General features: G+C 40.6%; 1 protein-coding gene across 1 annotated transcript; it reads left to right on the plus strand.

Annotated features, from left to right (window-relative positions):
• The first annotated feature begins 9,114 nt into the window (after positions 1-9,114).
• On the plus strand, positions 9,115-12,993 carry LOC129752859 (uncharacterized protein K02A2.6-like). The gene has a single exon (XM_055748646.1). It carries the CDS (start codon positions 9,115-9,117, stop codon positions 12,991-12,993), a length of 3,879 nt encoding a protein of 1,292 aa, XP_055604621.1.
• The last annotated feature ends 346 nt before the right edge of the window (positions 12,994-13,339 follow it).

Raw genomic sequence — 13,339 nt, forward strand, 5'->3', positions numbered from 1 at the left:
AAAAATAACGTTTTTGATAATAATATTAGTTATTTTGTAAAAAAAAACTGATAAAAAAGTGGAGAAAAAAAACCGTTCGATTTTGGCAACATTCGATTTTGGCAACACAAAATGTACGAGCGTGTTGCCAAAATCGAACGGAGTCTGTATCAAAAATTTATCATGAAATGGCTATAAAAATAGCACTGTAACTGTTCATATACAAAGAAAAAAAAAGGACGAGGAAAGCTTATAGTTTACTTTTTTTACAAAATCCGAGATATGGACAAAACTTAACATGGAAAATCACTTTGGTATGATTCTTTGAATATTTGACACACCATCCTCCTTTCAGTGAGTAGGTACATAGGAGGAGGTAGGTGAGCCCAAAACATTTTTGTTAGCATAAGTTCTAAATTTTTGCTAACGAAGCCAACAAATGGAAGCAACTATGGCATGGGAAGATACTTGATTGCGATATATGTTTCTAGATTGTCATAGACCCTTATGCTTTAAAGTGTAGATAGGGGAAGAAAGGAGGGGCCTCCAAATTAATTTTGTTGTAAAGCTTAAAAACTTATCAACCATGATGTAAGAGGATTTTTGGGCACGAAAAAATGAGTATGAATTTTGAAGACCACGACCTCCAGTCAGCAGGGCTTGAAGGAGAGGACAGGGGGGGCTCTCTTATCAGTTTTTTTTATCATTAATTCAGAACATATCAAGCAAAAACAACCATATTTTATAAGTCTTTTATTGTTTGGGTACGATTAATTTGAGACCCTCCTTTTTCAGAGCGATGCTTAAAGAAACAGATCAGAATTATCAGATCTTTAACACAAATTTGTAGATCAAGATTCAGAAAACTAGTGTACGGACGCAGGATTCCGTTGTTAGTGTCCCACGAAATTGGGTCCCAAACGGCGTCGAAGGATTCGAAATAGCAGGAACAACTTTGGTCATCAACTTGACCAGCGATGGCGGAGCAGAACAAAGGCCGAGAAGCGAAACGAAATTTTCGGTTGGAGACACGTCCGTTGCGCGCGATTAGGTTTTCAAAGTGATTTTCATTGTAAAAATAAACACCATTTTCACGATTTTTTTCTAGAGCTATCGTTCAAACAAATGTATTCAAATTTTTTGCATTATACAAAGCATTGTTAAAAGAACATTTTGTAATTTTTTCGTAGAAAAATATTGAAAAATGAGCCGGTGACGGAGCACTTTCGAGGATGCCTTCTAGAAAACAGGATTTGCGGTGGACACTGTATCTCAGCACAGAATCATCTGAAGTAAAAAAATCAGAGCAAAATATTTTTAAAAGATGTTTTTCTGGACCCCAACGTTTTTATTTAACTTAAAAAAAATTTATGAAATTTTTGTGGCTGTTTGAAGTAAAAACTACGATTTTTCACGAAAAAATCCGCCATTTTTTATCTGTAAAATCTCCCCAAACAAAAAAATAAATAAAAAGAAAAACGTTGGGGTCTGGTATTTTATATGTAGAAAATATGTTCCAAATTTGAAAAGAATCGGATAATTAGTTTTCAAATGACGATGTCCACGGACTTTAAAAATGTGCTTTCGAGAAAAACGCGTTTGAAGTTTATGCTTTTGCTTTCTTGCAGTATTAGATAGGAGGAGATAAAGGCCTATAATTTCTACAGTTTTGCTTCATTTGACTTGAAAATTTGACACAACATTCTTGAAATGTTTTACAATAAGAAAATAAAAAAAATAAAAAAAATCGATTTTTTGAAAGTGTTAGACCCTACCCCGCCTTAAACAAAATGTAAACAAACAGTTTTATTACAAAAATGCAAAAACTGACAAAAACTATTCGCAACTTCTTTCCATTTAGAATATTTCTAGCATGGACAACATATTTTATATGTAAAATACGAGTTTTGAAGCTGTTGTGATAAGTTTTGCAACAGTTTTCTGTGGATTCTTAAAATGTTTAATACGACGTAAAGAAAGTTCACGCGAGATTTAATGATCTCTCGATTACATTTGATTAAAATAAATTTGAATAGGTGCTGTGGTATGCAAATGTTGCATCTAAACCTGCTATTGCATTATGCCTCGTTTGTTAGTACTTAAACTTCTCTCTTTATCAATTGCCGAAACTATGCTACTGTGAAATTTTGGGACACATCTGAGACCCTCAGGCGCAAATCGTAAAATAACTTCATCCATCACATTAATGATTAAAATTTTCACTACAAAGCACACTTCTATCTACTATATTTAGCGTTGTAGATGAATAATTTGCTCCCGGATGAAATTACAGCAATTTCACCTATTCAGACTCGAGTGGAAGCGGAAACGAGTTCCTGCTTTTTCTGATTCGGAACTTCCTAATCCTCGAGAAAGAGGAGAAAAAAAGCACACAAAAAAAAACAAACCGTTGACAAGAAACCACGACATCAGCAGCGACCGGACGGAAGACGTGGGTAGGCCACTGGACACACTGGCTGGACGTGCATAAACATCAAATCAAATCACCGGTACAAAACTCTCGACTATTTTTACCCACCAGAGTGCCGCTGAGATAGAGATATAAAAAGCGAGGGAAACGGAAAAGCACATTTTCATTACCGGTCCGTAATAACTGTTTGTACAGCACAAACCAAATTGAGAACCAACTCCGAGGAGTGCTGGAATTCAGCTTCCTCTCCAGTGTGAAGTTAGGTAGGCTTTCACTCACAGCTAGCAAATATTTGTTTCTCTGGTTTTCCATTTGACAGAAAAAAAGGAATGAATTATTTCAACAACGTGTTTTTTTTTCATGCAGGAGCAGGAGTAGGTTTTTGAACTTTAATCTTTCCCGAGAAAAAATAGAAAGAAAGTTTGCTGAACTGAAATGCTCGTAATGTATTTTATAGTCACGCGAATTAAATTTGGAAGTGTTTATTTGGAAAGAAAAGTCGACTGAAATTTTTTTTTCGAAACTGCACCACGGTCATTCGTAAACTAAAATAAACGATTTCCGAGCCTGTGGTTCGAAGCATAAAAATATTGTCCTCTGGTGAAATGACTAAATTTTGTCAAAGTTTCTTCTTCAGCAAATGAACGAGAGCTCAGCCTCTGCTGGGTATATCTGAGAAGTGAGATTGATGAAGGAAAATTATTCTTGCTTGATAAGATAAATTAGTCACTCTGGAGGTTGACTTGCTAGGTACTTCTTTTTGTTATTAAGCCATCGCACTCTTGCTGTAAACAGTTATAAATTGTAACGTTATTTTTTACGTTGATTGGGGATTTCATTTCTTAAAAAAAGCACTTCAGGCTATATAGAGTGAAAAATTACGCAAATCTTGTTAAGCAATAAGATTTGAATGACTACAAGCTAATAACGCACTCTATTGTGCATTAAGCATAGCAAAACAAAATGTCCTTTTAAAAATGTCTCTGCTACAAAATTTTTAACAGTCTCTTGGGATCGTCGATACTATTTTTTATCAATTGTTAGCCTTAGTCTATTCCATAGCAAATTATTTGAATCCTTGTTTTATCGAAAATTTTCATTAAATCATTTAGAGAACACAGAGATTTAAATTTTAAACATCTGCATATCCTTGATTGCATACATTTTGGGTCAATTTGTTTGAACTGATATCGTGATGGAGATACTTGATCCTTTTTTCTCATTTTCATCATATTTTTTAGGAAAAATTTTGCAGACCGTCGTCTTTAGCATTTTCTAATAGCGTGTAACTTCAAGTTTACATGCAGCAAAAGTTAGATCGATACATGAACCCAAAGATGCGCTGGAAATGATTTCGTGGGACTAAAAAAACTGTGATATTTTGAAAGTTAAAGGAATCTTTTGATCTTTTAATCAGGGTGCCCTAAGCTTTGGCAAAAATCATGCAAAATCTGAAAATTTAAGTTCCATTAACTTTTTTTGGCCATATTAGGCTGGAACAAATATCAATTTCTTCTTTTGTCACCCCCCCCCCCCCTTCGAAATTTCTAAAAATCCGAAGGGGGAAATAAATAAAGTTTGAAGTATTTTATGTAAATTTCGAGAAAAAAAATCCAATATTCGAAAGATTACAAGAACAAAAACAAATTTTGGAAGATTGGAGTTATTTCACCATTTGTATTCATGATTTGATTGAATATTTCGATAAAAAAATTCTTGATTTACAGGTTTTGTACAATGATATAGTATGCAATTTTTTTTTGCCTGCAAGCTTTCGTGCAATTTATTCCAATTTATTTGTTTTTTGCATTTTTTTTTATTGTCCCCCCCCTCGCGATGTTCCAACTCCGAGTGACAAAAGAAGGATTTGAAATTTGTTCCGGCCTTAGTTTTCATTTCACAGTTTATAAGTGTCAGACAAAATGAATTTTGAAAGTTCGTCTGCTATCCTGAATAAATATTAATAATTTCGAGCTTAGCAATGATCAACATCCATTCAGAAGAAAAATATATCCTTTTGGAGTCGAGGGATCCAGTGAACTTATAACATATGTACATTTTGAAAACTTTTTCTTAAAAAAATTGAGAGTTTACTATAGGCTTTGAAAATATGGCATTAAGAAGTTCGTATTATAATTTAATGATTACATCGAAATAAATATTTTTATTATAATTTTTTCGTGTGGAAACATTTGAAACGAATAAAAAAATATTTTCAAATTACATTTTGTTTGATTTTTCAAAAAAAAAAAAAATGCAGTAACTCAAAAATTAATTTTTTTAATTTTTTTTAACTACAGATGAGGAATCAAGTAGGTAGTGTTATTGTCGTCTGGAAAACCTCCTGGAGGAGGGCCTTTTTTTATTTATAAGCATTTTAAAATTGTTTTTAAGGAGAAAGAGTAGGCGTTTCCTGAACCGGCAGCACGCGTTTTTTTCGGCTTCAAATACTTTCCAAAAATTTACATAAATTTCATGGATTTTCGGAATTCTTGTTATCAGTTTCGATTAAATTTATGTTGATAAGGTAGTGAAATCGTTTGTTCAAAAGTGGAATATAATTAAAGTGCTGTTATTCAAGAATTCTCCATAAATTTCAATAAATGATTAATGAACGGAATAGAAAAGTGCGATGCATGTGGCAATTCATGAATGAAGAAAAACTGCGATCGCCGGTATTGGGAGATTTTTTTTTCTCTTTTCCATGCTTTAGTCAAACTGCAGCCTGGTAGTGCGACGCTTGCTGCGACCTTAACAACTTTTTAAATTCTGTGCAGTATGGTTGCTGAATCCTCCCGTAAAAGGGTGGGGGCTAGGAAAGGGCATCAAACGAGCGGAAAACTGATAAACAATGGATTATGGGTCCAAGCCAACCGGAATATTGGCAAATTTGGAATCTTGAGTAGGTTACTCAGGTACCTTTTTACGGTTTTAATTTGTTCCGAAAGGAGTGAGATGAGTCAAACCTGTCCCAAGCCAGTGGTAACGGACCCCTACGTTGTACTGCAATTATTGTTGATGAGTTAAGCATGAACAATATTTGAATGTGCGATCAAGACTTCCCGTACCGACACGGGTCGAAAGACCTCTCAGCCACTGTTGGGTTTAACATACATTTGAAAAATGATTTTAAGGAACTTACAAAACTTTATGTTGATTTAAAACTTTTGATACTCACGGTTTTCGGATGCTGAAAACACGTCCCATCTGCACTTCCATTAAAGGGTGATACGGTCAAAATTTGGTCAAGGGAAAACGCGTGTAAATCGGGGAAATCGTTTATTTAAAAAAATCAAATTAAATTTCTTTTTCAAGTTTAATTAGTATAAAATTCCGAAAAAATATTCAGTTAGGCTTCCGCTTTTCCAAATCCGAATTGCCGGGCCTTACGCTTAACCCCTGCCATCAGATTTTGTACAGCCACCTTGTCCACCTTCTTCGCCGCAGAAAGCCAGTTTGCCTTGAACTGCTGATCGTCCTTAGCAGTTTTTTTGGTCTTCTTTAGGTTCCGCTTGACAATAGCCCAGTATTTCTCAATTGGGTGGAGCTCTGGCGTGTTGGGAGGGTTCTTGTCCTTGGGAACCACCTGCACGTTTTTGGCGGTGTACCACTCCATGGCCTTTTAACCGTAATGGCAAGATGCCAAATCCGGCCAAAACAGTACGGAACAACCGTGTTTCTTCAGGAAAGGCAGCAGACGTTTATTCAAACACTCTTTCACGTAAACTTCTTGATTGACAGTCCCGGAAGCTATGAAAATGCTGCTTTTCAAGCCACAGGTACAAATGGCTTGCCAAACCAGATATTTCTTCGCGAACTTTGACAGTTTAATGTGCTTGAAAATATCTGCTACCTTTTCCCTTCCTTGTGGTGTATAAAACTCCTGTCCCGGAAGCTGCATGTAGTCGGCTTTGACGTAGGTTTCGTCGTCCATTACCACGCAGTCAAACTTCGTCAGCATCGTTGTGTACAGCCTCCGGGATCGCGCTTTGGCCGTATTTTGTTTATCATCGCGATTTGGAGTCACTACCTTCTTGTAAGTCGATAGTCTGTCTCGTTTTTTGGCTCGATGCACGGTTGTAGACGATACACCCAGCTTATTTGCGGCATCTCGGAAAGAGAGGTTAGGGTTTCGCTTGAAACTACCGGCAACTCTCTTTGTCGTCTCAGCGGCTTCCGGTTTTCGATTTCTCAAACACTTTAATTACATTTGTAACGGTTGATTTGGCAACTTTTAGCGATTTTGCCAGCTTTGCGTGCCAGCTCGGATTTTCGCGATGCGCGAGCTAAATTTTGATACGCTGCTCTTCTTGGACGGCATTTTGACAACTGAAGAGTGAATTCCAAAATCAAAATAGGAGCAACATTCTACACACACACACCTTCAAAATGAGGGGTGTTCAGGTTTTTTAAATGCAAAATTGAAAGAAATACGTCAAGTTGATATTGACCAAATTTTGACCGTATCACCCTTTAAGCTACAAAATCCCTTGTGATTTCTTAGAAACCAAAATTTTTCTAGGGTCTAGTGGTTTTCCCGTTGTTTTTGTTCAATTCAGGTTCAATACTTCTCCGTCGCCCAAGGATGAATTCGAGAAAAGGCATGATTTTGGAAATTCCAAAAAGCCGCGAGCAAATATGCTCTGTTCCATAGCTGGTGGAATTATAAAAAAAACTTGATAGGGTAAATGATCTTGAGCGGAACCATTTACTTTTCCTTAAATATAGGCAGTAATTATTGATTTATCTCGTCGAAATGTTATAAATGTAGTATCCACGTTTCGAAAAGATTAGCAAAATCCCATTTGGGTACTTTTCCTCAAAAAATTCTTGAGTGGAACCATCTTTGATCATGAGCGGAACCACGTGCTTCCAAAAGCAATCGCTAAGAGGTGCACTGCCTTATGTTTACATTTTCGTCCATCAGCAGTTCATTAATTTTTTTTACTTGTATAACTGTTTTGCGTATTGCCGCGGTATTTTGTTTGAGAACGATGTCTGAAAGGTATTCCAAAAATACCTTCAAAGACCCTTAAAGAAGTTACGAGCAAAAAACTCACAATGTACCAGGCACTTAAAAATTTTAATATTCTCAAGACCACTTCGAGCTTGAAACTGAAAGAAAAACGTAGAGTCAAGCATGGGAAAGATACAGCGTTCACATCTGAATTGGAAAGTCAACTTGCCAATGGATCTGCTTATGTGTTGCATCGAGGTGTCAAAAAACAACGAGAGAAATCTTGGAAGCTGCTCATCAGTTAGCTTCGCTGAACGGCAAAGGATTCAAAGAAGGATTGCCATCATCTGGCTGGTTGCAAAAGTGAGGTTAGTGGAAAGTCCAAAATATGCTTGGGTAAAATTCAATTCTCAATCAATTGGTTTAGGTTTATGAAACGCAATCCTGTTATTGCGAAACGTACTCCAGAACCACTCGCAAAAGCATCAGCCGGGCAAACTTAAAGTATACTTTGACTATTTGGAACACCAGTTCAGAGAAGGCGAAATGCTCGAACTTTTGCATCGACCGAAATCCTGGTGGAATGTGGATGAAACGAATTTCGTTATGAATCCTGTTCCGGGAAAGGTTTTTGCCAAAGAAGGATCTAAAGTAGTCTACAATGTAGAACGAGGTAAGTCATTTTTATACTTTTTAGGAATTTGAATTCCTTAGGAGGCGTTAGTCCCGAAAAGGTAAGCCAAAAAAAAACATAACATGTACTTATGCCGTTTCTGCGACCGGAAACTTCATTCCGCCGCTGATTACGTTCAGAGATTCCTTCAACGATCTTGTCACTGTTGCCACAACCTCCGGATCAATTGAGGCAAATTTTAGGTTCAACCAAACGGAGTCAGGATGGATAAAAGAGGATGCGTTTATCTACTGTCACTCAACACTTGGATCCAAGGTGGATAGAACCAGGAATTCCACGCCAAATTGCCGTGCTCGTTGACGGTTACTCCGGACATCGTTCTTTAAAATGGTGTCTTGACAAATGGTGTCTTGAAAACTATGTCAAGCTATTCGTTCTGTACCCCAACTCAACGCACATACTCCAAGTTCTTGATTTAGCTGTTATTGCCCCTCTCGAAGCGAAATACTTTATCAGAAATGGAAAGTGCAAAACCCAGACAACGTTTTTAATTTTTTAACGATGAAGTGATAAATAAAGAAACCATCGTTAATTTCTGGAAGTGTAATGGGCTACAACATTTCGATTTCAATAACGTTAAAACAGAACGTTTGGTTTTGAGCTCCGATAATTCCAATACACAAGATTTCAACAATCAAACCCAGTTGTCTAGAACGATAAACCAAAATGAGTCAAATTAACAGGGACTTCAGTTCGAAAATATCGATGTAATATCTTTGAACCTACCTTGTCTTGCTGAAAATTCAGCTGGAAGTGAATCTGATGCTTAAATTCTCATAAAAAGCGACCTGGTCCATGAAAATTCTCTTGATATCTGCAGTGTATTGTCTTATATATAACACAGCAACCAGCGAGACCGACCGAGGCGACGAAGAGTAAAATGGCATAATCGAGAGAGAACGGCACCAGTATGAGAGAGTATAAATAAAGCATCCCGTTTCCCAATTAGCTCAGTCTATTCTCATCGTTCAAATAAAGCAGTAACTAGTTAAGTAAACCGCTCGTGTGTTTTTATTGGTACACCACAAATTGGCGACGAAAGGGATTTTCGAAATGAACGTCAAGCCTCCAGAGTTTAATATTGGCGATTCATGGTCCCTATACGAGGAACGGCTAAGGAGATTCTTCGTGGCCTATGGAGTCGAGGAGGAAGCAGACGAGCGCCGCTCGGCATTTTTGCTCACAGCTGTGTCGATGGAGGTTTACCAGACGATTCGGAACCTGTGTTTTCCGGACAAGCCGGAAACAAAGCAGTTCGACGAACTTTGTTCGTTGATGCGCCAACGATTTACCCCAACGTTGGTGACTTTCCACGAGCGGACGAGATTCATCGAAGCGCGTCAAGGCGACGGCGAAACGGTGATAGAGTGGTCAACGCGTCTCAAGAAGTTGGCCGCTGACTGCGAGTTTGGGAACGACCTTCCGGTCTTTCTCAAAAACATTTTCGTGGTGGGTCTGAAGCGTGGCCCAGTATATGAACGAGTGTGCGAGGAGGATCCTGACTCAAATTTGGAAGCCCTGGTTAAGGTGGCGATGAAAAAGGAGTCAACGTTGCGCCAGCGTGAGTCCTTGGAGGTTAACAAATTCCAATCAGACCAAGGAAACAAGCTGAAGAAACCGGCGAGTCCCAATTTCCGTTGTTATGCGTGCGGAAAGGGGGACCATAATTTCCGAAAGTGCCAGTACAAGTCCTATGTATGTAAGGTGTGCGACAAGAAGGGGCATCTAGCCAAAGTTTGCCCGAATAGGAAAGATGCGACGAAAGAAGACCGGAAACCGAAAGTGCACCATTTGGCGTTGAATAAATTGGACGCGCCCCCTCCTGTGGTTATTCCTGTCCGTGTGGGCGGACATTTGGTCGAGTTCGAACTGGACACTGGGAGTCCGGTTAATGCCATCTCAAATGCGCTGTACAGTCGATTTTTCAAATCAGTGCATCTTGAGACTGGCGGAAAGGAGCAGTTCGTCTGTTACAACGGGTCCTGTTTCCAAGCAACAGGAAAGTTCGTGGTGGAGATGCAATTCGAAGGCCATAAGTCCAAGGAGGAAATTTTCGTCTTCGAGGGTGACCGGCAACCACTGCTGGGGCGTCAGACGATGCAGCGTTGGGGACTGAGGATCAATTTTTGCCATTTGACGGAGAGCATGAAAGAGTTTAAAGCTCCGTTGAATGTGCTGCTGACCAAGTACCAAGAAGTTTTCGAGGGTGAATTAGGCTGTTATCGATACGGCAAAGTTCACCTACCATTGAAGGATGAAGCTGTCCCCAAGTTTTTCAAGCCGCGCAGGGTACCGTTGGCTTTCAAGGAAAAGGTCGAAGACGAACTGGATCGATTGGAGAACATCGGCATTATCTCCAAGGTGCCATCAACCGAAGCGGAATGGGGCACCCCCCTCGTCCCAGTTTTGAAGAAGGATTCATCGATACGTTTGTGTGCAGACTACCGGCTGACCGTTAACCCGTGGTTGAAGGACGACCACCACCCTTTCCCGATAATTGATGACATTTTCGCAGCGCTACAAGGTGGTAAGCATTTTTCCAAGCTGGACCTGAAGAATGCCTACAACCAACTGGAAGTGGATGAAGAAGCAAGGCATCTGTTGGCGTGGAGTACTCATCGTGGTGTGTACTACGTGAATCGATTGCCGTTTGGGACCAAAACGGCGTGTGCAGTGTTCCAAGCTACCCTAGAACGAGTCCTGCAAGGTTGTCGAGGAACGATAATTTACCTGGATGACGTGCTGGTAACTGGACGAACAGTGAAAGAACATTTGGAGAACCTGGAACAAGTGCTTAGTAAGTTGAAAGAAACAGGTTTTGTGCTTAATAAGACCAAGTGCGAGTTTTTCAAAAGTGGTGTGAGTTATCTTGGACATTACATCGACAGTGATGGTCTACATAAAGATCTTGAAAAAGTGAAATCAATAATCCAGTTGGGAGTTCCAAAAGACGACAAGGAGGTTCGTGCCTTTGTGGGACTGGTCAACTATTATGCCAAGTTTTGTCCCAGTTTGGCACAACATCTGAAGCCTTTGTACCGGTTGCTGCAAGAAGAGGTGAAGTTCCGTTGGTCCAAGGAGTGCCAGGAGGCGTTCAAAGCGGCGAAACAGCTATTGGCGGATGACACGGTCCTGGCCCATTATGACCGTAATCTGCCGATTAAACTCTACAGTGATGCATCGAAGGAAGGCATTGGAGCAGTGATCGTACACGTCTTCCCAGACGGCAAGGAGCGACCGGTTTCTTTTGCTTCCCGAGTTTTTAAGAAGCACGAGTCCAACTATTCGGTCATCGATCGGGAGGCGCTGGCAATTTACTACGGTGTCCAGAGATTCAGCAGCTATCTCTCTGGGCGTCGTTTCATCCTGATGACAGATCACAAACCACTGACCGGTCTGTTTTCGGAAAAAGGCATACCGGAAACCGCAGCAGGGCGTTTGCAGAGATGGGCAGTCTATCTGTCCAACTTCGATTTCGAGATCCAACACATCAAAGGTACATCCAACGTCGTAGCAGATTTTCTTTCTCGATTTCCATGCACAGGTAACCAAGACGAGAAGGTAGACGAGGAAGAAGCCATCAGTTTTCTCAACTTCATCGAAGTCGAAACCCGCTCATTGGTGGAGCGGAAGCAGATCATAATCGAAAGCCGAAGGGACAAGGTCATTAGTCGAGTCGTGGAGTATCTGAAATCGGGCTGGCCTCAAAACCTTGAGGACGGCGAAATCAAAAAGCTGTTCCAGCGACGAGACGAACTAAGCGTGGAGGAAGGCGTCCTTCTCTGGGGTTTCCGCATCGTCATCCCGGCGAAGCTCCGGAAACCGTTGCTGAATGAACTCCACGTCGTACACATGGGGATCGTCAAGATGAAGTCCCTAGCACGGTCATATTTCTGGTGGCCATCATTAGACAAGGAAATCGAGGACATCGGGAAGAAATGCGAATTTTGTCTCCAACTGCGGCCGGAGAGGAGTGATCCAATTTCACCGTGGCGGTTGACATCTGCCCCGGGTGATCGAGTTCATGTCGATCACTTTTCGTTCCAAGGTGCCGATTTTCTAGTCCTGGTGGATAGCTACAGCAAGTGGTTGGAAGTTTACCCCGTTCGAACATTAACTTCCAAGGAGACGTCGGAAAAGTTGGCCGAATATATTTCCCGATTCGGTCTGATCAGCACTCTGGTGTCAGATAACGGCACTGCCTTTACATCGGAAGAATTCCAGGCATTCTGTTCTTCCCGTGGCATCAAGCACCTGACGACAGCACCGTATAGTCCGTGTTCGAATGGAGCAGCCGAGAACGCGGTCAAGACGGTCAAGGCGGCACTGAAGAAGCTGGCGAGTGACCCCTCGTTTGCAAAGAAGTCGATAGGTGTCCAACTACATTCATTCCTGGAGATGTACCGAGCCACAACACACACGTCGACGGGGGAAAGTCCTTTCAAGCGAATGTTTGGAAGGGAAATGCGTATCAGATTCGACAACTTGAAGTCCAGGTCTACAATCCGGCAGAAAGAAACTGTCGAATACCAAAACCGAACCAAGAAGGATGTCAGCTTCAACATCAACGAAACGGTCTACGTCCGGGACTACCGCCAACCCAACAAGAAGTCCTGGATTCGTGGTCGCATCGTGGCTAGGCTAGGCTCTGTGCTCTACGAATGCCACACTCAAGAGATGGGAACTGTCAAACGTCGCAGCCACCAAATAATGAAGTACCCCTACGACGATTTTGATGGTAACGAAGCTGACGGAGCCACCCCTGGTCCTGAGCCGATTGATGACTCAATCTACGAAGATCCAATGGAGAGCCTGCCGGAAGAAGAACCATCATCTGAAGCCTTTCCGGTTCCGTCAAGCGTTGGTCATCATCAACCGGATGGTACCTATGTTACGAGATACAATCGAGTGGTGAAACCGCCTCGGAACTAGGAGAGGGAGTAGTTGCAGTGTATTGTCTTATATATAACACAGCAACCAGCGAGACCGACCGAGGCGACGAAGAGTAAAATGGCATAATCGAGAGAGAACGGCACCAGTATGAGAGAGTATAAATAAAGCATCCCGTTTCCCAATTAGCTCAGTCTATTCTCATCGTTCAAATAAAGCAGTAACTAGTTAAGTAAACCGCTCGTGTGTTTTTATTGGTACACCACAATATCGAACGTGAGCTCTTTTGATTTTGACCAAAGCGTTGAAGTGCAGTCGCCAGTTTCTTCTAACATCATCCAAGAAACTAAAAAACTGGTTTCAACACTTAAAGGAATCAGATCCATCA

The sequence above is a fragment of the Uranotaenia lowii genome, chromosome 3, assembly GCF_029784155.1.
Source record: "Uranotaenia lowii strain MFRU-FL chromosome 3, ASM2978415v1, whole genome shotgun sequence".
NCBI lineage: Eukaryota > Metazoa > Arthropoda > Insecta > Diptera > Culicidae > Uranotaenia > Uranotaenia lowii.

What these genes read in the sequence shown, in the direction of transcription:
- LOC129752859 (XM_055748646.1), top strand. Translation starts at nt 9,115, where the DNA reads ATGAACGTCAAGCCTCCAGAGTTTAATATTGGCGATTCATGGTCCCTA.